The 26,162-nt window shown below is 42.4% G+C and overlaps 2 protein-coding genes and 1 non-coding gene across 13 annotated transcripts in view; 1 reads left to right on the top strand and 2 right to left on the bottom strand.

Annotated features, from left to right (window-relative positions):
• The first annotated feature begins 336 nt into the window (after positions 1 to 336).
• On the top strand, positions 337 to 500 carry LOC118669524. The gene has a single exon (XR_004972001.1). It is a non-coding gene; the product is annotated as a U1 spliceosomal RNA (small nuclear RNA).
• An 8,130-nt stretch (positions 501 to 8,630) lies between these two features.
• GPR75 (G protein-coupled receptor 75) lies at positions 8,631 to 10,608 on the bottom strand. The gene has a single exon (XM_036334579.1). The coding sequence runs from the start codon at positions 10,606 to 10,608 to the stop codon at positions 8,992 to 8,994; it is 1,617 nt and encodes a 538-aa protein (XP_036190472.1). The 3' UTR covers positions 8,631 to 8,991.
• Positions 10,609 to 19,159: 8,551 nt separating this feature from the next.
• Positions 19,160 to 26,162, bottom strand: part of PSME4 (proteasome activator subunit 4) — an 85,084-nt gene continuing 78,081 nt past the window's right edge. For 3 of the 11 annotated variants that reach the window (XM_036334572.1, XM_036334577.1, XM_036334574.1), the window contains 5 exons: positions 25,537 to 25,692; positions 23,626 to 23,800; positions 22,169 to 22,302; positions 21,366 to 21,504; positions 19,923 to 20,632 (listed from right to left, as the gene is read on the bottom strand). In XM_036334572.1, the coding sequence (XP_036190465.1) occupies positions 21,370 to 21,504; positions 22,169 to 22,302; positions 23,626 to 23,800; positions 25,537 to 25,692 (600 nt within the window). In that variant the 3' untranslated portion in view covers positions 19,923 to 20,632; positions 21,366 to 21,369. Of the gene's footprint in view, positions 20,727 to 21,365; positions 21,505 to 22,168; positions 22,303 to 23,625; positions 23,801 to 25,536; positions 25,693 to 26,162 lie in introns of those variants that run through there. The other 8 variants (XM_036334568.1, XM_036334575.1, XM_036334571.1 and 5 more) reach the window with 6 other exon arrangements.

Genomic DNA, 26,162 nt, shown 5'->3' with positions numbered 1-26,162 from the left:
TAATTGGTATCCTCCCTTCTCGCCCTGCAAGAGCTAGTTACTCCTTTCCTTCTTTAATTCCTGTGTGGTTGCTGAAGAGTGTACCTTCATGTTCTGTGTCCTCAGGCTGCATAAAGCCAAGGAATTCCAGTGAGAATGAAGGCAGGTTGGCTGGCAGCTCCTGGGCAGCCAGGTGGTCCCTTGGGAAAAGCTGCCCTAACTGAGTAAGCAGAAACAGGAGTTGTGTCCTCCCAAATCAAGACCCATGTCCCCTTTCATTAGAGTCCTACTGATCATCATCCTGGGAACACAGAAGGCTTCAACTTCTGTCTCTGAATAGATATTAAAATGTAACTTATACTTACCTGGCAGGGTAGATACCATGATCACGAAGGTGATTTTCCCAGGGCGAGGCTTACCCATTGCACTCCGGATGTGCTGACCCCTGCGATTTCCCCAAATGTGGGAAACTCACCTGTGTAATTTGTGGTGGCGGGGGACTGCGTTCGCGCTCTCCCCTGGAAAAAAAAAATCTAGCTTGAGCGCAGCTGGCATCGTCACAGTTCGTTCAATTCCTGGTCAGGGCCTATGTCCCCAGTGGGGCGTATAGGAGGCAGCCGATCAATGATCCTCTCTCATCATTGATGTTTCTATCTTGCTCTCCCTCTCCTTTCCGCTCTGAAATCAATTTAAATTTTTTTAAATTAACAAGTTAAAAAAATAAAAAACAGTGTGAGCCCTGGCCAGGTGGGTTGGTTGGTTGAATCCTGTACACCAAAAGATTGCAGGTTCGATTTCCAATCAGGGTACAAACCTACTCGAGAGTTCTGTCCCTGGTCAGGACAAGTACAGCAGGCAACTGATCTCTCTCACATAGATGTTTCTCTTTCCATATCCTCGGGTGAAGATTTTTTAAAAATCAGTAAAAAATAAATGTAGATAGTAGTAGTAGTAATAGTAGTAGTAGTAAATGGAGCAGTTTGGGTGGGAGGGTGATGGTAATAATGCTTTGATTTAACTAACATTAAACATTTCAACTTCAGAACCCCTCCAAAGGGTTCTTAAAGGCACCAAAAAGCCAATAAAAAATTACAAGGCAAAAATATGAGAAAATAACACTAAGAGGTAAGTGAAGGGTGGTGTATACTTTTGTCCTGAAGGCATTTGCCAAACCTAGAAAAGTTGAGCTTCAGTTTTATGATCCTGCACCCCCACTTAAGGGAGATCCATTCCCCATAAAACTGGGACCCCCTCCCCCAAAGATCTACATCCTCAGGGTAGGGATAAAGAGAAGAAAAACTTACCCTATTCCAATCTATTCCATGACAGGAAGACCTCAAGAAAAGTTGTCTTGGAAGTTAACAGGGAAATGGGGGGGAAAAAAATAAAACAATAACATTCTTTATAGGTTGTAACCACAAGCTTACTGCCTTGTAGATAAGCATCCTATCACCTAGGACCTAGGTAGTTCCAAAACACTTCAAATTCAGTTTAAAGTAGTTTTGGACTGGCAATATACTGAAATGCCTGGAAATAGGAAGTAAATGTAAAACTTTTCTGGAGGAATTTCCGTAGAAAACTTTTCAAGGAAAATTAGCAGCTCACAGTAAAAATAAAGCATGGCCCTATCCGTGTTGGCTCAGTTGATAGAGTGTCTGCCTGGGGACCAAAGGGTCCCGGGTTCGATTCCACATACCTCAGTTGCAGGCTCCTCCCCGACCAGGGCCCTGGTCAGGGCTCCTGCAGGAGGCAACCAGTAGATGTGTTTCTCTCATATCGATATTTCTCTCTTTCCCTCTCTTCCACTCTCTCTAAAAATCAAGGGAAAATATCCTCACATGAGGATTTAAAAAAATAAATAAAGCATAAAGGAAACAAGGCATCATGAGGAAGCACCAACAAAAATAACAGACAAGAAGCCTATTTAAAAAATAAAATATTGATGCCCTAGCCATTTTGTTCAGTGGTTTTGGTGTCAGCCTGTGGACTGAATGGTCAGGGTTCAATTCCGGTCAAGGACACATGCCCGGGTTTCAAGCTGGATCCCCAATCAGTGCGGGAGGCACCTGGTCAATGATTCTCATCATTGATGTTTTTATCTCTCCCTCTCCCTCTCATCAGTGAATAAAAATATATGGTAAAAAATAAAACATGTTACCAAATAAAAGATAATAATAAAATAAAATATTGAAGTTATTTCAGAGAACTATTTTTACTCTGTTTAAGAAATAAATGATTCACTTTTAAGTATATGTAGAAACTAAAAACTCTAAAACTGCAATGTAACAGGTTTTTTTTAATGAGCAAATAAAATTTCTAGAAATGAAAAACATTGTCATAATAGTTGAAATCAAAGAGCTGATTATCAATTTTAACAGGAGAGGAAAGAATTTGTGAACTGGAAGATAAATTGAAAGAAATAATTCAGAATACAGTCATGCATTGCCTAATGACAGGGATACACATGTTCTGAGAAATGTGTCATCAGGCGATTTCATCATTGCGCAGACAGCATGGGATGAACTTACACAAACCTGGATGGTACCCCAAGGCTATATGGTATAACCTGATAGTCTTAGGCTACAAACCTGTTCTACATGTTACTGTACTGAATACTGTAGGCAATTGTAACACAACAGTAAGTTGTGTATCTAAACATAGAAAAGGTACAGTACAAAAAATGGTATAAAACTTTTAAAATGGTCCACCTGCATAGGGGGCCTGCCATTAATGGAGCTTGCAGGACTGGAAGTTGCTCCACATGAGTGAATGAGTGGCGAGTGAATGTGAAGGCCTAGGACATTACTGCACACTATTGTAGTCTTTACACACACTACTCTTAGACTACACTAAATTTATCTTTTATTTTTAATATTTTTATTTATTTCAGAGAGGAAGGGAGAAGGAGAGAGAAATAGGAACAATGAGAGTGAATCATTGATTGGCTGCCTCCTGCACACCCCGCTGGGAATCGAGCCCGCAACCCGGGCCTGTGCCCTTGACCGGAATCGTACCTGGGACTTTTCAGTCGCAGGCCCATGCTCTATCCACTGAGCCAAACCAACTAGGGCTGAAGCAGATATTTTAACAGCTCTGTCACTTTGTTCTTGTTCTTCAGAATCATAGCTCCGGTGGAATGGGTCAGGCCTGATTGGCGAGCTGATTTTCCACCTTCCTAGTCCTTAATCATTTTTAATTTTGTTTCCAGGTCAATCACTGGATATGGCCTCTAGCTGGCAACATTAACAGTGGATTTTGCACACTAAGGGGCCATGATGAACAAAATAACATGAGATTAAATCAAGCACAAGAGAAAATGATGCAATCAAGAGACGTGGTAGCCTGGCCAGCATGGCTCAGTGGTTGAGCGTCGACCTATGAACCAGGTGGTCATGTTTGATTCCCAGTCAGGGCACATGCCCGGTTGCGGGTTCTATCCCAAGTGGGGTGGGGTGGTATGCAGGAGGCAGCCGATCAATGATTCTCCTCATTATTGACGTTTCTCTCTCTCTCTCCCTCTCCCTTCCTCTCTGAAATCAATAAAAATATTTATTTTTAAAAGAAACACAGTAAACACAAGATGTATGCAACACAGCATACTGGTTTGCAGCAAATTTGTTCATAAGCAGAAAGAGTACACTCTAAAATACCGATGAAGTCCGGCCGGCATGGCTCAGTGGTTGAACATCAGCCTATGAAGAGAAAAGTCACAATTCAATTCCCGGTCAGGGCACATGCCAGGGTTATGGGCTTGATCCCCAGTAGGGGACATGCAGGAGGCAGCCGATCCATGATTCTCTCTCATCATTGATGTTTCTCTCTCCCTCCCTCTCCCTTCCTCTCTGAAATCAATAAAAATATATTTTAAAAAATAAAAATTAAAAAAATACTGATAAAAAAATATAGTAAATACCTAAACTGGTAACAATCATTTATCATTATCAAGCATTACTAGTATATACTGTACATAATTGTATGGGCTGTATTTTTATAGGACTGGCAGTGTAGTAGGTTTGTTTACACAGCATCACCACAAACACATGAGTAATGCGTTATGCCATGACATTATGATGGCTACATAACTAGGAAGTTTTTAGCTCCACTATACTAGTAATTTTATGGGTCCATCACTGTAGGTATGGTCCATCTTTGATCAAAATGTCATTAAGCAGTGTATGACTATACAACAGAGAAACAAAGACATAGAAAAAAAAATAAAAGCCAAGGTTAAAAAAAAAAAAGAGTAGAAAAAATGGGACAGAAACAATATTTGAAAAACAAATTTGAATTGTCCAGAACTGATGAAAGACACCAGGATACAGTTTCAAGGAGTCCAACAAATCCCAAGATAAACTGCAGAACAGCAAAGATACAGGAGATAATACAAGCAGCCGGGCTGGAGGTTGGAGGCATGTTTTGTTTCAATGGGAGAAGTTGCATTATGTCAAGTGGGGAAAGGTGTTACTGCTGTTGTTTGGAAGAATGCCTAGGGGCGTGGATACAAAGGTTAAGACCCAAACTGGTGGCCCATTGTGGACAGAGGAGATTGGAACTCAATATCTGTTCCAAACCTCCTTTTAGTTTACCTTCTCAGTGTAACTACAGTTTCCAGATTGGCAGGTGGCTAGCGTTTTAAATGCAAATTGGGTTCCACCAACCAAATGCACGGTGCCAGCCTTTCTCTGCAGCCCTGGTTTGGTGTCAGCCGCTTGCTTTGGGGGTGTTGAGAGGGTTAGTTGTGGAGGTAGCAGCAGCGGCAGCAGGTTCCTGATCGTTGAATAACAACTTCAGCGGGTGCCCTTGACGTTGAAGGCCCAAGGAGGCCTCCTGACTTCTCCCCTCCCAGTTACAGCAAAAGTGGCAGCTCTCCCGGCTGGTCAGTGTTGATCATGGAATCTTTCCTGGAAATCTGTGAGAGCCCCAAATTTCTAATGATTTAGTAGACACAGAATTTCCTATATTCAGTCCTTTTCTGCTTAATAATATTTTTTGGTTCTTAAAAGCAAACTCTGATAAACTAAAAATTCTAAAACTCTCTATCTTTTTCCAGATTTTAATCTTGTTTTAAAGAAGTTTTTGAAATGATTAGTCAGGACTTTTCCTGCCAGGTGAGAAACTTAGTTGAATAAATAATTAACTTTTGGAGTTCTTAGTCTTGAGCATTTATGCATGCTATAAAATGTGATCAAGTAAATTATTTCATCTTTTAATGAAAATAACTCTCTCTGAGCTTCAATACATTGGTTTTTTTGTTTGATTGTAGAAAGAGTGGAAGGGAGGGGGAGAGCAGAGAGAGAGGAGCATCGATATGAGAGAGACACATTGATTGGTTGCCTCCCACACGTGCCCCGACACAGGGCTGGTGATGGAACCGACAACTGAGATATGTGCCCTTGACAAGAATTGAGCCCAGTCCATGGGCCAACACTCTACCCACTGAGCCAAACTGGCTAGGGCAATACATTGTTATCTATTATGCAATAATGATTACTGTTAGTCTCTGATAGTTTTTAAATGATTGGACAGAAAAGTCATACTATTGCAATCTGATATTCAGCAATGTTAAAATTATCAATATTTTTATTTTTCAAACATTATTTTAAAAGAACATTAAAAGCATCAGAAATACAAATCTGGCCTAGTGATTAACCTCAGAACAATTATAAAGTGCTTGAAATGCATCACAGTAAAGCATCAAGAGAACTAATTAACATAACCTGGTAATTCATCATATTCAACTGAATTCTCATTACTTCTAGTTCTCATTTTAGCCCTTCTGAAGAGAGAAGTTATATATGTCCATCTATATCTATATCTACAAATGGATATAGATATGGAGGAGGGCTAATCTAGCCCACTATGTATTTCATGCAAATTAAATTGCTAATTTATTGATGAGCATAAAGAGACTGAATGCCACCTATGCACAGGCTAAGTTTTCTTTGTACTATAATCTGTACCTCCCCAAATGAGCCAAGTCATCTCCAATGCCACACAGGAAACCTGTCAGCTTTAATTTTACAAGTAGACATTACTTTTAAAAAAATCTTTTATTGACTCACATTTGAAATCCCTGACCAAAAAAGAGATACATACCTTTAAAAGTGTGAAATATCTTCTTCATTAATGTTATTAGTTACAAAGCTATCTGTCTTATTGGAATAAATACCAGGGTCTGATTTTAGACAAAAAGTCCAATTCCTAGATTGCCAAAATACTTCAAATGATCTTGAGAGAGGATGTTAAATACCTTAATTCTTTGTTTAAAAAGAGATAATATACTCACCTATCTCATGAGAGTATTAATACATGAAAACAGTGTTATATTTAAAATATAGAAGCACAATTGAAATGGCCATAATGACTTCCAAAAATAGCACTCCATTCCAAAAATAAAAGAGTGGATATTTGCTCTGCTATTATAAAATTGCATAGCAAAAATAAAAGAAAAAAGGAAGAGAAGAGTACTGAAAGGTGAATTTTTTAAAAAAGTTGAGCCTAGCTGGGTTTGTCTCAACAGTTGAGCATTGACTCAGGAACCAGAAGATCACTGGTTTGATTCCCAGTCAGGGCATATGCCTGGCCTATGATTCTCATTAGGGGGCATGCAGGAGGCAGGTGATCGATGATTCTCTCTCATCATTGATGTTTCTATCACTCTCTCCTTCTCCCTTCCTCTCTGAAATCATTAAAAATACATTTTGAAAAAAGAAAAGAAATTGAAACCCATATCTCATACTTCAGTCTCAGAAATATAAATAAATGGCCGATGCTGAAAGGGAAGCGTCGTTAGAGGAGGTTGAGCAGAGTCCTAGCTGAGTGCCCACTGTGTCTTCCCATGCCCCGCTTAACCTCTGTACTTGGGACCAGCCTGGGAGAGGATGCTACAAACAGTATCTTTCATCCACAGGAGTAAAGTGCTGTCCAATTTGCAATAACTGTTCTTGAATATAACAATTTCTAAAGATAGATTTTTTTTTAAAAAGACAGGTTTTGTATGTTGATGCTCATCCTGTGTCTAGCAGTTACAGTTCTAAAACTATAACAAGTTCAAATGCTAATTGTAAATGAAAACTTTTTTACATAAAAATATGAGTTTACAGTTGTTATGCTAGGAATCACAGAGTACTGTATATAATAAAATTAGTTTTAGGCATACAAATACTTAATCTATTTTCCCTTACTGCCCATCCCCAGTTTAAGATTAATGGGAGAGAATAACACAATTAGTTTACTAGTAAAAAGAGATCTTAAGGATTTTTCTACCACAATAATATATAAAGAAAGACAAAAAAATTTTTTTTAAATAGTTACTTGGATATGCTTCATCAGATTGTTAACAAACCATCTCACACAGAAGGAAAGCATAAGTCAAAACATTTCCATTCTCGCCCAGGATGGGGTGGCTCCTGGATTGGGTGTCATCCAATGCACCAAAGGGTTGCTGGTTTGATTTCTAGTCAAGACACATGCCCCGGCTGCAGGCTCAGTCCCCAGCGGGACATGCGGGGAGGCAGCCAACTGATGTTCCCTTCTTACATCTCATATTGACACTTCTCTCTCTCTCTCCCTCTCCCTTCCTGTCTCTCTAAAAATAAGTCAATAGAAATATATTTTTTAAAATTCCCAGCCTGGCTGGTGTCGCTCAGTGGTTGAGGGTTGGCCCATGAACCAGGAGGTAACGGTTCGATTCCAGGTCAGAGCACATGCCTGGGTTGTGGACTTGATCCTCAGTAGGGGGTATGCAGTAGGCAGCTGATCAATGATTCTCTCTCTCTCTCTCCCTTCATCTCTCTGAAATCAATAAAAACATATTTTTTTAAAAATTCCAATTCTCATCCTTATGCCTTCTTAAGCAACAGTAAACATCATCTAACACATAACAGTCTATATTGCCTCCCAGATAACAAAACCCTGACTGAGATGAACACATTTAGCACCGACTCTCCCAGGAGTAGCATACCGCTACCACAGGTGCAGTCCTCTTCATTAGGATTCTAGTGAATAGAATAGAATAGAATAGAATAGAATAGAATAGAATAGAATAGAATAGAATAATTTACTTTTACCAAGGGATAACATCTTTCTTTCTTTTTTCATATAATTGATTTCAAAGAGGAAGGGAGAGGGAGAGAGAGATAGAAACACCATTGATGAGAGAGAATCATTGATTGACTGCCTCCTGCACGTGCCCCCCTGGGGATCGAGCCCACAACCCGGTCATGTGTCCTAGACTGGAATTGAACCCAGAACCCTTTAGTCCATAGGCCGACGCTCTATCAGATCCACTGATCCAAACCACCTAGGGCAATAACATCTTTCTTAAAAAACAAAAACAAAAACACCACAGCTCTATATAGCTACTCGATTGACAGAAAATAACAATGTCTATAATAATAAATGGTAATAATAATAATAGTATATTCTTGGTTGACTGTCTTAGGAAAGTACCTAATAGCTGTTTGTTTTTTTGTAAGGATAATTATATAGATAATGTATTTCTGATTTTCTGCTTTAACAATGTATTATTTATTCAAATAAGTCTGCTACCCCAAAAAAAGTATATTCTTCCCCATTTCAACACTTCAAAAAATCAAAATTTATAATTCAGTTAATAAAAATAACACCTCAGTAAAAATTATACACCTTCATACTCTTTAAAATATCCAGCTCATATGTACTTCAAAGACCCATAACATTGAGTCAAAAGATCATTCTCTACTTTAACAGGGTAGCATGATCTATTTAAAAGTTTAGTACAAGAGATTGGAACACAGGTCAGGGCAAAATTCTAAATAATAAACTTTTATATTAAACCTTAAAATGTCAAGAGACCACAAAGCAAACCAATAGATGCTAATCAATCAGACCAAAGAAAATCATAACTGCCAACTGTTTTTAGTTGAACCTTTAAGCTTTGATCTACAACTAGTCTCACAGAAGTGAAAATAAAAAATCCCTTAGTGCCAGAAACAGGACCAGTTTACACACGATGCTCCAGCCTCCGCCGCTCTAAACAGAGGGGACGGGGACGGGAATCTGCCTGGCGGAGGCGCTGTCACATTCTTGCAGTAAGTCGTTAGTGGTGTGGTAATGCATGGCCACATAGGAGCTGGCAAATCCAAACGAGTTTCCTGGCTGTAAGTTACATGGGATGTGCTCGTCCTGGGACGGGCTGCTGTTATAGATGCTGTAGTACGGCTCCATCCGAGTGTTGATGGGCGTGGAGCTGCTCTGGCCATAGGGCTGATGTCCAGCGGAGATCTTGGGACTGACCACACTTTCCTTCGAATGACTTGGGCCACAAGCCTGGTCCACAAATTTCTTCTGGGGCTTTGGAGACAACATGTAGGCAGAGTTTGTTTCATGATGGGAGGACTTGTTTCTGTTGACCTCGAGGTTCCCTTTGCCCATGGCTCGAAGGCGAGTCTTCTGTTTGCAGCAGAAAAATCCCAGGCCAATGTATTGGAGGCACCAGAGCACTTTCCTTCTCAGCCCTGTGCTGTTCCGGGAATATATAAAAGGGTTTAACCCTGACTTGAGAAAGATAAGGGTGAATCCAAACAGCTCAAACTGGTAAAGGATGAAGCTCCCACTCCTGGACAGAACCACCTGCACCAAGGAAATCCCCAGGGGAAGACAGCAGACCAGGACCGACAGCACGATGACCACACAGGTGACCACCGCTTTGGAGTCCTTCGCTGTGGAGAGGTTGACAGCCGATACCAGCTGGAGCCGGCTGGCTGCAGGGGTTGGCAGCTGGTTGGGACTCTGAGTGTATCCATGGGTCTGAACGTGCTGCAGTTTGTTGTAATTCTGGTTCCTGTATAGAGCAGGCATGGTGCACTGGATGGGGTCTCCGCCTCCCTTCCCCGGCGCCCCCATGAAAGGCGGCGGTCTGGAAGCGTCCACTGTGATCACAGGGGGGCACTTTCTGACCTGAGCGTTCTTCCGCAGGGTCTGAGCAATCATGATGTAAGAGACGGAGACCACAGCCACACAAAAGGTGAAGTCGACCACGTAGAGAGACAGGACGGCTTTCCCTTCTCCAGCCATCAGACTGGACATGGGAAGGCAGAGGTGGGACTTGCGGGTTTTCAGGGTGGCCATGGTGGCCAGGCTGAAACTGGTGGCCCAGAGCAGCAGAGTGAGGAGCAGGGTGCAGGGAAAGGAGGCCGTGCGACTCGGCTGCTTCCCCAGCACCATGCGGAGCCGGTGCAGGGCGATCACGGCCACTGTCTTGAGGGACATGATGATGAAGCCGGAGCTGGTGAGGTGGAAGGTGAAGCAGAAGGCGTCCGGGGTGCTGCTGAAGAACAGCACGAAGGCGAACATGGGGGCCGTCACCCCGCAGATGAAGAGGTCGCAGAAGGACAGGTTCAGGATCATGAAGTCGAAGTTGGTTCGGAATTTCCTGAAGGCCGGATCAAAGAAGGACAAGAAGACGATGAAGTTGCCGTAGGAGCCCAGGCAGAAGATGATCACGAGCAGGAAAGTACAGGTCACCAAGGTGGCCGTGTGGACCGGGCCGTGGAGACCCTCCCGCCCAGCAGTGCCGTTTGCTCCCGGGGCGCCAGGCAGGGGCCAGGTGGCGTTGGGAGCGTCCGGGAAGTGGTCCGTGGAGTTCATCTTCAGAGGCAAAGGTCTCTTCCTTCTGTGGGGAGGGGAGTCAGGGCCTCAGCTCACAGAGGAGGGGCACGGGACAAGAGAGACCCGAGGCAGAAGAGCCTGCACGCAGAAATGCATCCCCTGCAACAGAAAGGAGTTACTGTAGCCGGTGGAGTGCTCTCCTGATCTTCGTCAAAGGCACTGGAATGTGCCAGCTCTGACCCAGCGCACAGAAAGCCCAGCACGGAAAAGACAGAAACACCTCCAAATACACTCATCCAGCGAACCTGAGGTTTTATGACACAGTGGCTTTCAAAATGGCTTTAAGCATCACCTCGAGAGCAGGTTAATAAAAGAAAAGGAGAACCCTAGCGGGTTTGGATCAGCGGATAGAGCGTTGGCCTGGGGACTGAATTGTCTGGGTTGGATTCCAGTCAAGGGCACATGCCTGGATTGTGGCTGGATCCCCAGTAGGGGGCGTGTAGGAGGCAGCCAATCAATGATTCTCTCTCATCATTGATTTCCTATCTCTCTCTCCCTCTCTCTTCCTCTCTCTTCTTCTCTGAAATCAATAAAAATGTGTGTGTGTGTGTGTGTGTGTGTGTGTGTGTGTGTGTGTGTGTTTAAAAAGGAGATTCCTGGGCCTCGCCCATCGAGATTCTGATTGAAGGGTGTCCAGATGCTATTTTTAGAAACATTCTGGTGCCATGCACTGGAGACACAAGAATATAACCTCTTGGCCAAAGGGATCACAATCTAGCTGGAGATCAACCTAACTATGTAATTACAGCCCAGCGCTACAAATCAGATGGAGCAGGTGCTATGGAAGGAAGAAAGGGGAACCTAATCCAGCCCAGGGTGGAGGCTGGGAGGCTGAAGGGAGTCCTGGCAAGGAGGAGGTCACTGGGTGAATGGTGAAGGCAAGGCGTAGTAGGGACAGACAGACTGCAACAAGGGTGTAAGTCTTTGCAGGATTTGCTCAAAACCAGCACGTGCTTAAAATAGAAGCAGAGGGTATTGCTGAAGCATACTGGGGCCCTTTATACCACTCCCACAGACTGCTAACAAATCCTATTTCTTTCCCTAAGAAGAATCCTTTATTTGCCATTATTTACAATTGCTTCTCCCTGCTTGTGGTTTCTTGGCCAACTCCGTACCATCCTTTGGAAAAAAACTTTGTGTAGGACTACATGTGAGGGGGGAAATGAAATTAATGAAGGGTATCAGAATTATATTTGAGATTTACAAGGTGCAAAGGCACCTACTTTATAAACTTTAAACTTCTATGCAAATGTGAGTTAACATCATTCCAACAAGCATGTCTTCAGGACAGAGCAGGGGGCATGCACCCAACCTACTCATGCATTCATTCACTCAGTTTACATTCACCATGTGCATACTATATGCAGTTTTATGCTAGGCGCTGTGGGTAAAAAGGTAAGACACAGCCTCTACTTTAATAGAAGAACTTGTTTTTCTTCTTGCTCCTTTATTTTTCTTAAGCTTTCCCCCATTTCGCCATGAGATTTAAAGTACACTCACACAGATCTTCTGTTATCCCAAGTCCCAACGCCCTGAGTGGCTTGGTGCCCACCCTGCTCCCCAGGATGCTTCTAAGTGGGGCAGCTTAAGTTGTTCCTTGGAGACGGATACAATGCTCTTGACAACCAAAAGGTATTTGCTTTAATCCAGCATTTTTTTTAGGGATACATAATGGCACTGGGGAGGTCCAGGGACAAAGTTCAGCATATTTAACTTCAAACTCAAGCTGAGTCCCTGAGACCTCCAGCTGTGTCAGAGGTTAACCCCTTAGGTGCTGGGTCAGAGGGTGCAGAGAAAGGGGCTGGGTCAGGGAGGGATTACTGGGGGCTCCAGGAAGCAGCTATGGACCACCCCCGGTACAGAAGCCTCGCAGCATTCAATCACAGGTACTGCTGTCTCAGTGAGCATCAGACAAGTTCAGTCCTGGGGAGAACCCTACAGCCAATTAGTGTCCTCCTGTGAAGGTAGAACACCTCTTCTACATTCTTGGTGGCCCATGGGTGCAGATCATGACCATATTATGAATTTCTCCACTGGGAAGTGAGACCAATTTTTCTGTACTTTCTTTATAAAAGTTCAGAGAGGATATAAATCCTGACCATTTGTTTCCTAACGATTAGAATTTTAAAAATAATAATGGGTACCTATTTGTTTTCACTTAAGATTGTATTGTTCCTGAACACTTTTTAATGCCTACGTAGTGAAAAAGATACACTTTTACTATTTTTTTTATTGTTAATTGGAGGATTGGGGTTAACTGATGAAAAGAGAAGAAGAGAAACCCCAATTTGAGGAGGCAGGAAGAGCAGAGAGGTGACACTAATGTTTATAGCAAACTCCTCTCTCTACCCCCACCCGAAGGTTTCCTCTTTGGGAGTAGGGAACTAAACGGGAGTGAAGAGGGAAGCAGGAGTTTGTTTGGGGAAATTAGAAGAATAAAGAATGTGGAGTTAGGATGCTAACAGAAATATTGAGTAAATGGGGAATACTGAAGAAGGGGGGAACACTGGAAGTTATGAAGACCCCAGACGAGGAGACAGTTGGAAAGAGTTGTCAAGTGGAAAATGAGATGATGGGGCACCAACATTAGTCAGGGTGAGAGGCAGGAGGAAAAAAGATTTGGAGCAGATGAGGGGCAAATTTCACTTTCTGTACAGTTACAATTTTTTCAATAGATTATAAATTTTTCAATAGATTAAAAGATAATTCTGAATTATAGATTGGGAATATAACTATCAGTATCATTACTAGTATGTTAACTGCACTAAGTGCTTGTGATGTGCCACCCACTGTTCTCAGTGCTCCACACTCTTAATTTATTGAATCCTCACAATAACTCTGAGGTGCTTATATGACTTATCTCCATTTTACAGATGAGGAAACTGTGTCCGAGAGCACCTCACTTAAAGTGGTAGAGCATGAATTTGAACATTAGCAGTTACTCTCTAAAGCCCACACTCTTCCCCACCATGCTAAACAGAACAGGACGAGATCAAGGGAAAGATTCCCAGATCAGAAGATTGTTACAGCAGCTATAATTTATTGGGTGGTTAGTATATGCCAGCCAGGCATTTATACTAGAAGCTTTACATACGTCATCAAACTTTATGTCATTCTCAATATAATCCTATCAAGTAGGTATTGCAATCTCTTCCCAACTCAAAGTTCTTGGAAACCAACATTTGAACACACACACACACACACTTCTGTGTACCTTTTTGTTAAGATTGATAGTTATGGTTCTGGTATAATTCTATATAGTAAAAGGCTAATATGCAAATAGACCGAACAGTGGAACAACTGAACAACCAGTCGCTATGACATGTGCTGACCACCAGGGAGCGCATGCACGGAACATGGTGGGCATGGGCAGCAGGTGGCAGAGCGCAGAACAATGGTGGGGGTCGGCTGCAGCGGGATGGTGGAGCAGGTGAGCAGGGGCATCAGACCAAGGTGGGGTGCTGGTCGCTGTCATTGGGGTGAGCCTCTGGTGGTTACTGAAAATTCTTTGCTCCAGTGTGCTGCGGTCCCACCCAGTGCTCGCATCTGCTGCTGGCGCCAGCCCCACTCGCACCCACAGCTGGCACTGGATCCACCGCTCACACCTGCTGCCAGCACCTGTAACCGGTTCTAATTACTTGGTGCCATCAGTGGGTGTGAGCGGTGGCTGCCGGCCCCAATTGAACCTGAGGTCTTCTCCACCTGCCCCTACTCTTGAGGGGTGATAGGGGCAGCAGTCACAGCTCACACCCACTGACAGTGCCGGCCCTGCTCGCACTCACTGCTGGTGCCAGCCCCATCGCTCCACACCGTCAGTGGGTGTGAGCAGTGGCAGCGGGGCTTCTGTCAGACAGGGGTAGGGTGCCATGGCAGGAGGGGCAAGGGGGCAGAGAGGGTTGGCCAAGACCCACCCCTGTGCTCACCACAGCCTCGTGGCCAGTTCCTTTCAAGGTGCATGAATTCATGCACTGGGCCCCTAATATAATTATAAATCACTCCTATTGGGATAATTTGAAAAAAGTTAAAAATCAGAGGCTGGGAAGAAAAAGGGAGGAAAAGCAGAAGACAGAATAGAAATAAAGGTGTTGGCAGAGAACCTTGAGAAATAAAGGAAATGGAGGGAAAGTAACTACTATTAGTGTTAACTCTGGGACTATAAGAAAGAGGAGGCTGAGATCACAACTTGGGTGATTATGAAGGCAGAATTATACAAGTCAGTGATTTGAGGAGGGAGGTAAAGAAATAGCTATTTGCTATGCCTAAATATTAAATAAAGGTTGCCAATGTTCTTTTCAATGCAAGCATAGAAGCTACTCTGTATCTCTGGGACCATAAATAGGTATTGGAGGACAATGTGATTAAAGTCATAAAACCAGAAAAATGTTAAGTTGGAACACCGGCCTTAAGCAGGCATATTAGCTACAATAAACATGGAATGAATTCATATCATATCCATCTTGTTACAACTAGGAGGAAGGATCCTAAAGTAGTAAGTAAAATACGTTAAGGGGAAATTTTTTCCCCAAATATATTTTTATTGATTTCAGAGAGGAAGGGAGAGGGAGAGACAGAAATATCAATGATGAGAGAGAATTATTGATTGGCTGCCCCCTGCATGCCCCACACTGGGGATTGAGCCCACAACCTGGGCATGGGCCCTGACCAGGAATTGAACTGTGACCTCCTGGTTCACAGGTTAACCCTCAACCACTGAGCCACACCAGCTGGGCGGTAAGGGAAAATTTATTGTACAGTGGCAATTATTTATCCTTAAGATGTGTGAAGAGTCTGATAATTTGGTGTGCTGTCTCAATATTTTAGTGTATACCAAAACATTTTATATGCGCTTTCCCAAGTCCACTCATGACCTGGATTCTTCCCACTCATTTTTTTCTCATAAGGCGTTACATTCCTCGAGAGCGGGCATTTTCAGAGTCTAACCCTTGGGAGCCGAGTTCTGTATAAGTGTCATTCCCATTGTATTTGTATTGACCCAGAGCACCTCAGGGAAGATGACTTGCCCAAGGTCACTAAGATTCAAGCCAGATTTATCTGATTTCAGAGCCCTTCAAGCTCTTTGTCCCCAGTTGAACTACCTCTTGAGGCCGGGAGCAGCGGATGGGGGATGGGGTGGGGCAGGGTCAGTGGCTGAGGGGCACAGGGAGGCTGTGGAACCCCCTAGTCTGGGTGTGGACCGACCCCTGCCAGGAGCTGGCAATGGGTAGGAGGTCCCGAGGTGGAGAAGGTTATGGTAAGAAGGGCCTAGGCCTGGCCAGGGAAGCTAGTGAACCAGTCGGGAGAGGGTTGGTGGGGTGAGGAGGCCAGGCCAGGCCACGGGCGGTGGGGGAGGGGTTCCACGGCCTCACGGAGCGTGGGAGCGGCCCGGGCAGGGACCGGATGGCTGCTCGGCAAGCTGCGCCAGGACAGCAGGTGCGCAGGGGCCGGGCTGGGACCCGCGCGGTGTGCTCTTTGCTAACCCACCGGCTCCCCGTGCCCGACCCTCCCCGTTCCCCTGGAGTCGCCTCCTCCGGGGCCCGGGCTCCTCACCTGCAGGGTGGCCGCAGCGCCGCCCCTTCTCCTCCATCTCGCAGCCCAGACCCCAGCTCCACCCACCGCCCGGGAGGATGCAGGGCGCCCGGGATGCAGGGCTGGAGGCACCATCGCCATCGCCGCTGCAGCCGCCTCCGCGCATCCCGGAGCCGCAGGAGCTGGGGGCGCAGAGGCGGTCACCGAGCTGCGGAGGGCGCCGCCCCCTCCACCGGACACCCAAGCCCGGCACCCCGCCTGCCCTCGCACCCTCACCACCTCGCTGGCTTCCTTGTGCGCTGGGGCCGGCTGCTCCCCGTCCTCCGGGCTCCCTTCTGTAGGCAACGGCCAGCCGACAGGAAGAGGGGCAGGCGGATTGGGTAGAAACGAGAAGAGCGGGGGCGCCAACAGCACACGGCGACCCAAGGGATCTTGGTCTCAGAGGGACGCACCCTGGCATGGGGGGTGGGCTTCTTGCCAGCCCTCCGCCCGCCTGCATTCCTGGCTTTGGGGCCCGCCAGGGTCTCTGGGCTGCAGCTAAATACGTTCTCTCCTAAATTGGCATCGTCCAGTTTCGTACTTTGAGACTTAGAACTTGTAAATCAAGTCGTAACATTTAAATCAAACCAACTTTATAAAAAGAATTACATCTTCTTTCAAAAAGTATTGATGAATTTACTAAAGGAACTTACCAATTACTAGGAAACAAATGCAAAGTAAAAAACAAAAAACCCCCGCAAAACTACCCCTGCAAATAACGAAGCCAAGAAACCATGGACATGAATATTGAAAATCATAGAAAGCAATGGTCGTAGGCATGCAGCTAGGCAGTTTAGTGAGCACGAACACAAACCCAAATCTACCATCCTCTCATTCCTCGAGTCCATATGCCCCAAACAATGAACTCATAAAATGGGTTTAATTTTAGTCTGAGCCTTCCAGTAACATCCTTTCGGGGTAGCTGGGATCTTACTACTTTCCTAACCTCCAGAGGCAGGGGTAGTGTTTAGAAATGAGAATGCTATTTGAATGCCCTTTCCTTCACCCTGATGCCAGAAAACTCCGTTCAAGTGAATATTGCTGATGAAATCCTATTGTGGCTAAACTGTTTGGTACCAAGTACCAAAGAATTTGACTTATGCATATAACTTATCTTTCCCAGTTCCCCTGTGCTTTCATCCTTAATAAAAAGGCTGGATAATTTGTGAAGTAGACATTCAGTCCAGGAGTTTATGTTCCCAGAATTTGGTTTAGGAATGAATTTATTCCTAAAGGCAAACTTCCCATTAATTCCCATGTAATATTCCACTCCCAGACACATGCAATGCAGCAGTTCTTATCTAGGTTGTCAGCAGTGGTGACCCTGGGCCCTAGAAATAATCAAAAGGAAAAGAAGACATTAGTATTGAGTGGAAACTCCAAAATTATATCCCTCTCTGTATGAATTGCCTGCTCAGCTCCAGGCATTTGGCCATGCCACGAGGTAACAGGTTTGGGCTGGCAAGCAGCAGTTACACCTGTGGGAGAAATTATGTTACTGGGGGAAAAAATAAATTTACAGGTTGTAAAGGATTCCAGAGATCTAGAAGAGGAAATCAGAAACTCCCAAAGTTCCAGAACGTACCATCAGCAAAGCTACTGTAATTCTGTTTATCAAATGTGCCAGCCAAGTGTAAGAACACAGCCTTAATAGTAAAAAAAAAAGAAAAAAAAATCTGCAAAAACAAAAAATATATACAAGCAGGGCTGTTATGTTAAAATATGAATGGCTATCGATTTTTAGGGAAACCAGCATTCTAACACACTGTCACTGTCAATGCAAATTCAGGAAAACATTATCAGAGCCACTTAATGTTTGATTCTTGACCAAAAAAATCTCACTTCTTGGAATTTTTCCTAAGGAAATACTTGAGGAAAAAGAAGTATGACGATAACAAAATGTTCATTGCAGTGTAATTTTAATAGGGAAAAGGGAAAACCTTGATGTTCAACAACAGGGGAATACTCACAATTATATTAGCAAGATAAGATCATGTAGGAAAAATAAATTTTTTCAGTCAAACAAAATTTCTTACTGGTTCCTTCTAGACACACTAAATGCCAAAAAAGGCCTGCAACTTTAGGGTTTGGCAATGCCTTTTCAAATATTTGAAATCAGCTTTCACAAACTATTTTTTGTCACCAAAATTTATTCACATTAAGAGAACAGGGGGGTAAATTTTCCTCCTAAATTTTGAAACACACTTTTCAAAGTCTATATTTAAAAGATCCAATTCAGAAATTAAAGATTATTACCTCTTACCTCAAAGATGCTGGCTTTCTCCTCACCTCTCCACCCTCTCCTTTCTGGAAACCTACCTTAACACTTCACCAGTGGTTCTCAATCCTGGCTGCACAAATGAAGCATTATGGAGCTTTAAGAAGATCTTGCGGGTGAGTCCTAACCAGAAAAACTCTGATAGAGGAACACAGTGGATTCAGTATCGTATTTTTTTTTTTAAGTTCCACTTCAGAAACGTTGCTAAGATATAGTTTCGTATAGCTTAGAAAAAGTCGAAGTGGTTAATAGGACGCCTCACTGCTCAAGGTGTGGTCTCAGGACAAAGCATCAATATCATGAGCTGAGAGCCTGAATTAGAATTCATATTTTAACAAAATCCCTGGGGTTCTTAGACATATTAATCATCTAGATCAGCTGCCCAATAGGACTTTCTGATGAAAACATTGATCTGTGCTATTCAATAGGGCAAACCACTAGCCACAAGCGGCTAATAAGCACTTGAAATGGGTCTAGTGAGACTGAGGAAATGAATTTTTAATTTAATTTATAAGTAAATAGCCACATGTAGCTATTAGCTACTCTAGTGGACAGGTCCAACCTAGATAACTCATTTTGGTCAGGGGGCATGAACTTATGGATTGAGATCAATGGATCCAAAGGAATCATATAGAGTCACTGCCTACAGAACTGTTCTGTCCACTTAATGAAGACAAAAGCCAGGTGTTAAAAACAATTCATTTATTGGGTTTTAAACTAGGTACACAATGAAATAGTCAGTTTGGCACTACTCTATACAGGGGCTATGCCTGTGTGTGCTGATCTGTACCAGGACCTCTGCTGTGCTTAGGTCTGCATTGAGTCATTCATCAAGTAGATTCTAAAAAATATACCGTAGTGTTCCTTTAAGGAAGACTGTACAGAGTGTGTTGCAAGATGACATTCACAAACTTGTGAATTACTTTTTTTTTTGTCTAGAAGATACCTTGCATTCTATAAACTTGTCAAAGGCAAACGTGGCGTTTGCATTGAGATGCACACAAAAAAGTTACATAAAAATTCAGACATTCTAACATTAATGAACTCAAACAAAACCCCACACCTCAGCTTTTGTAACATGAAAATAATTTAAAAATGCAAAAAATGGCATTCAATTTGATACAAAAGCCAAAATCACTATAATAAAGAGCTACATGTGAATTTTACAAATTAATTACACAATGGTGTTGTGTAAATGGTTGCATCTGTACAAAGTCTTGCCAAAGCTATCCCTACAATTTATACAGTCCTTTACATCTATATAACATTTATTAAACAAGGCAATTAAATATCAAGACTTCTTAGTCTCTCAACGATTCTGCAGGCAAAAAAAAAATCAGAAAGAAATTACAGAATTTTTGCAAACACAGCAATCTTCTATTAGGTGAAATATAACAGTTTTAAAAGTGGGTCAAACAATATTTGTAAAGAATACAGGTAAATCAACCAGTCAGGGTGTTTATTGTTGTTGATGTTTATTTTCAAAATCATACATTGTATACACACACAACAATCCATCAAAAATGTATTCACCAAACCCCCAGTTTTCCCACAGTTAGTCTTCTCTTCAGCACCAGAAACTCCAGTCTGTGGGAGGCGCGTGGTGGACACCGGCTTCACTTTTGTGTCTTGTCAAGAATCCATCAGGTCCTTGGCTGGTTCCAGACCTATCCTCTCTTCCTTCCATCTTCCTGGCTCTCCAAGCTTCAGATTTATGGCCCACAGCCCTACTCCCATCTAAACCCAACAGCCATTTGGAAAGAATTCAAAATAATTTGAGATGAATGAAATGAGAGGACCTGTTTTACAGATGGGTATTCTCCATTCCAAGTAAACTGTTTCTTAATGAGTTCCTAGACTCAGTCTGGTCTTGGATGCCATGATCATATTGGGTAATTGTTTCTAGTCTGAGACATTGTGGTTTTGTCAGATGCCTCAAAGAAAAAGTGATCAATATTCTGGAAACAGTTCCGGACAAGTTAGGAAATCAAATGGCAGCTGAGAACCTGTGGAACACAGACTAATGAGACTAAACAGAGACCACCAAAATGATGAGAGCTCGACAAAGGCAGAGAGTTAAAACCAGCAGCGAGCCACCACAGATGGTACCTGAGGATCTGGAATTTTTGATGAAAAGAGCTTGAAGTGAGGACTACTCACCTGTATCAGAGAGGAAAAAAATTTCAGTCAAGCTCAATAAGTGAATTTTTCTTTATTCTTCCTATCCCAGTAGAAAGGCTTCTGGGTCCTCCCTCTTTAATAAGAATAGATAATAAATATTTAAGAATCCTGATGAAACGTTCTCACTACAATATAGAACCTAGAGCCCTCAGGGCAACCCAAAATGCCCAGGCCCCACTAAGAGGCTACAAAGAACAGGTTTGTTCTTTTTTGGCCCAGCTGGTGTGGCTCAGTGGTTGAGCCTCGACTTATGAACCAGGAGGTCACAGTTTGATTCCCAGTTGGGGCACGTGCCTGGTTGCAGGCTTGATCCCCAGAGTGGGGCATGCAGGAGGCAGCCGATCAATGATTCTCTCTCATCATTGATGTTTCTCTCTCTCTCTCCTCTCCCTCTTTGAAATCAATAAAAATATATATTTAAAAAAATAGATTATTTTTTGTCTACCATTTCCAGACTACTAAGCCTACTCACTTATAAAGATCTAAAAGCAGTCACATAAATTGTCTGCTTAATAACTGAAGCACAAAAGCAAGGAAAAATTCTCTGGGAACTTACTTAAATGACATTTTTAAAAAACTTTATCTAAACAATGACATCTAAGAATATCAGCAAAAAAGAAAAAACTTAGGAGCACCTAGTTCTCAGTCAGCGAACCAATGACATTTCCCCGAGGACGTCGGACTTTTTTCACCCAGAGCCCTGCTGACTTACCCTCCTATGCATAGTAGCACGGTGACACCAGGAGATCGGTGAGAACAAGCAGCTGGTCGTCGGTGAACTGCTGTTTGTGTTCCTGCCAGTTGTCATGGTGCGTCCTTCGGAAATTGGATAAAGTCTTCTTTACAGTCATCTGTCGAGTGGGCAACCCACATACATATTATTCTAACCTCTCTGATCCACCAGCATTATATTTAGGATTACTTCAGCTAAGTAACAAACTCTCTAGACTTCAGATCTCACTGCCCACCGAATGCTACAGAACCAATGAGCTAAAAGACACCAAGCTCGCTTTAGAATTACTTGGACAAGCTATTGGAACTTGCACCACATCAGTAAACCAGTTTCAATATACATGTAACATCTATTTACTAAGTTGAAAAGGACAAAGTCATTCATTTTCTGAGTTGTTTAATTTAGGACCATAGGTACTCACTAAATAATACCATCAGGCTTTCTATTTAACATTAGCTCCTAATTAGACAGTTCCTACATAGAACATGCTAGTAAAATAGAAGTATAACATTTATACTGACAACACTGACACTACTTTCATTGGACTGGGAAGGACAGAAGTTACAGTAATTCCCTTGCTACCAAAGGATAAAATATTCACATGGAATCAAGGTCTCTGCAAGATTTTAATGATTACTGACAAACAGGCTTGACCCTGTAGCAGTAGTAGTGGCTGTTTGAAAGCCTAAGGTGCAGAATGTGTAGGGAATTATCAGTATAAATGGTGTTTTACAAAGCATCTCTTGATAATGTGTGTGCAAAGAAACCAACAAAGCTTTTACCTCAATAGGCTGAGGGTCATTCAGATGTGCACTCAGATTCATAAGGAGCTGGGGCATCCAGGTGGGAACGTCGTAAGGACTAGAAAGAACACATGCACCAAGTCCTAGCACCCCAGCATGGCGTTTGACCAACTCTGCAAAGACAACAGCAATAAAGTGCAAATACTGATAGGACTCTATTGCCCTCTTTACAGTGAAATAAAATTAGTTTTAGATTATGCTAGTTATTTTCAATGTGTAAATGTGTGTTTAAAATGAATCTTTATTCACACACATGAAAAACATGAGTTTGAGGCCGAACTAAAGACATCCAAATGTGTCTTGTATTTGCTAAAACTAACAAAATAATTGCTTTTTAAAAATCAATTTATACCATATACAAAAGTGTAATTCCCTGATGCTAAAACAAACTGCAATCAAAATTAGACCGCACTTTTCAGAATGCATCGATTCATAGGTAAACACCCTCAACAGAGAACTGCAAGCCCTGGCTGGTGTGGCTCAGTTGGTTGGGCACTGTCCCATGCCTGAGAGGTTGCTGGCTGGATTCCAGTCAGGGCATAAACCCAGGTTGTGGGCTCAATTTCTGGTAGGGGGCATGCAGGAGGCAGCTGATCAATGTTGTGCTCTCACATCAATGTTTCTCTCTCTCTCTCTAAAAATCAATAAACTATTCTTTTTGTTGTTATTAATCCTCACCGGAGGATATTTTTTCCATTGATTTTTTACAGATTGGGAGGGAGGGAGGTGGGGAAGACAGAGAGAAACATTGATGTGAGAGACACATCAATTGGTTGCCTCCTGCATGCACACCAACTGGGGTGGGGATGGAACCTGAAACTCAAGTACATGTCCTTGATGGGGAATCAAACCCCTGACCTTTGGGTGTGGGCTGACACTCTAACTGCTGAGCCTCACCAGCCAGGGCAATAAACTGTTCTTTAAAAAACAAAACAAAAAGAACTGCAATGTGTCTGTTTACTACAGACTCTATATTCTTTCTTTAGCAATAGAAGTTAAAGTGCTTTCCATTTTCTATAATAATAAAAGCGTAATATGCTAATTAGGCCTGAAGTCCTTCCGGACAAAGCCAGGGCTGCGAGGGAAGCCTGGGTCCTGGGTGCCAGAGGGAAGCCAGTGCCAGCAGCTAGGGGAATGAAGACCTACTCTTGCACAAATTTCGTGCATTGGGCCTCTAGTATTTTAATAAAGATGTGTGTGTGTATTATGTGTGTGTAAGTATATTACATGGTATACATGCACATGGTGGGTAGGAGTTTTGAAGTTAAGAAAAAGAGAGCCATAGCGATTTGGCTCAGCTTTTACATTCAAAGCTCCTCAAGAGCAGAGACAACTATTCCCAGTCCCCAGCACAGACCCAGGACACAGACACGTATTCAGTAAATGTTTGTTGAGTAAGCCTGGTTAATTCTCCAAAGAATCTTTGTGTTTCCTACCAGTATTGTTACCTGCAGAAGGAATCGTATCTCCTACGAAACCAGGGTCTCGCTTTCTTTTCTTCGGTAGTTTTGTTTTGCAAAGTTGTTCAAAATGAATCTGCATAGGACTGTCTATGGTAAGGAAGTTACACTGTAACAGACCACTTAAGGTGGTTGCAGCCATTTCTCGAACCTGCAGAGAAAATCACTTGCATTAGAGCGAAGATCCCAAACCAGCTGGAATATCAGAGGCTGGAGGGTGGTATGGGAACCGGGGTGGGGACTTTCCCTGGCATTTGTATGCAAATTGTGTAGATGCTCTTTAGCAGCAGCTTCTTCTTCTTTTTTTTTTTTTTAATTTTTTAAAAAAATATATTTTATTGATTTTTTACAGAGAGGAAGGGAGAGAGATAGAGTTAGAAACATTGATGAGAGAGAAACATCGATCAGCTGCCTCCTGCATATCTCCTACTGGGGATATGCCCGCAACCCAGGTACATGCCCTTGACCGGAATCGAACCTGGGACCTTTCAGTCCGCAGGCCGACGCTCTATCCACTGAGCCAAACCGGTTTCGGCTGCAGCTTCTTAATAGAGATTTTATCAGATTGTCAAAAGATTTGTAGCCTCAAAATTGGAAAAAGCCACTACATTCAGGTAAATGCTTAACTATTTTATACAAAATTAAATTTCTCTATAAATTATTTTCCTATTGATAAGTCTCCTTATATGTTACAAAGCTTTCTTTAAACATTTCTCATTTAGATTACTACAAAATTGTTTTCAACATTATCATAAGAGATGTACTTAATTATTAGTCAACATCACTTTTAAAATTGATAGTTTTAATAAAAGTCATTGTTATATTTATGGTAACAGTTACGTTTAAGCCTACTACATGGAGGGAAATACAAAATATAAAGAATGTTCTAAAACAAGGTCCAGAAAACGGTTAATTTTAATGCAATTGCTATAATCTTTAAAGTTAGTAAACACTGACTTTAGAGTTCCCACCTTGCCATTTCCATTCTTTAGTTAAAAACAATATAAGGGAAAGTTTGTAAAATTTTATAGGTAGCTGTAAATACTTTCACTGAAGCCTGTCGGAGTTGTTATCACCACGGTGGGAGTACCCTGGGGACTAGACAATTCTGCTCAAAGAACACAGGAAGCTGGACTGGGAAATGAACAGGCTCATCAGGGAAATGGAAACATTTCCACTCCCAGTTTCCTACAGCTGCAATCTATTTTTAGTGTTCTCAAATATAATATATCATTAATGGGAGTGCTCACTACATGGAAAACCCATTAAGTCATAAAATAAAGTAAAAATGTCAATTACATTTCTTTACCTAAAGCCAATTTAGAAACTTATATCTTACTCCACATTTATCACAACATGCTTTTCTTATATTAGACTATTTCAACAAATTAATGTATCTTATTGTACAAAATATTAATAGTGCACCACAAAAGTTGCCTTTGATTCCTCTACCAGAGAAAATGAAAGGGAACAACAACCCTTTCCTAAGTTTACGGGATAGTACATTTATGTGGAACTTGTTACCTTCTTGAAACTACCTTCACATACATTCCTATTAGTCATTTAAAAATCAGTAAGATACACAGATAGAGTATTATCACCAGCAATTTCATAGATAAGAACACTTTGGTTCACAAATGTTACCTGCCCAACTGCAAACGGAAACCAGGATAAGAACTGCCTAATGTTTGTTTCCATTAGTATTACAGGAAATCATGAATAGGATATCAAACTAATTCAGGAGGGCTACACTAAAATTAACGTTACTTTTAGTGATTTATACTTCAACAGAACACATCTTATCAATGTGTAAATACTACTTAAAGGGGAGCCAGGATGCTTTCTTTGAATTTCTTAAATTTCTACTTGCTTTAACTTAAATTTTACCTCCAGCTGTTCATCCTCCAGAAGACTTATGACCAGCCACCTGATACCTTTAACTGCATCTTCATTGTTTAGGAAAATAAAGAGGTTGTAAAATACCATGGTCTGGAGGTAGGTCAGCACTGTGTATCTAGCATGCCAAGAACTGCTTCTTGCTGTCTGTGAATGAGAATTATAAACAATGAAAATAGTGCTGACAAGAACATGAGGTGACAGACATAGAAATGACACACAAATAAAATCTTCTAATATAATTCTACCTATTTTATGTGGATAGTTAGAGCAACCTCATCTTATAGTTCTTTCTAAATCAAAGGTTGTATAAGCTATTTCAGTAAAGGTATTCAGAATGTATGAGTAGTGGAGAGTAAAGGGGAGGAATCCTATATAATAAAGAGGTAATATGCAAATTGATCATCACTCCAGCATGTGGACAAAAGATGGCCAGTAGGAGAGGGCAGTTGGGGGGGACCCAGGCCTGCAGAGGAGGGCAGTTAGAGGTGATCAGGCCTGCAGGAGAGGACAGGTGGGGGTGACTGGGCCGACAGAGGAAGGCAGTTGGGGGTGTCCAGGCCTGCAGGGAAGGGCAGTTGGGGGGACCAAGCCTGCAGGGGAGGGAAATTAGGGGC

The sequence above is a fragment of the Myotis myotis genome, unplaced genomic scaffold (assembly GCF_014108235.1).
Source record: "Myotis myotis isolate mMyoMyo1 unplaced genomic scaffold, mMyoMyo1.p scaffold_m19_p_14, whole genome shotgun sequence".
NCBI lineage: Eukaryota > Metazoa > Chordata > Mammalia > Chiroptera > Vespertilionidae > Myotis > Myotis myotis.
Note: the sequence above shows the minus strand (reverse complement) of the source record. Positions and strands in the feature narration are given on the sequence as shown.

Bases quoted from the DNA above. Each gene is read 5' to 3' on its own strand.
- GPR75 (XM_036334579.1), bottom strand. From the start codon at position 10,608: ATGAACTCCACGGACCACTTCCCGGACGCTCCCAACGCCACCTGGCCC.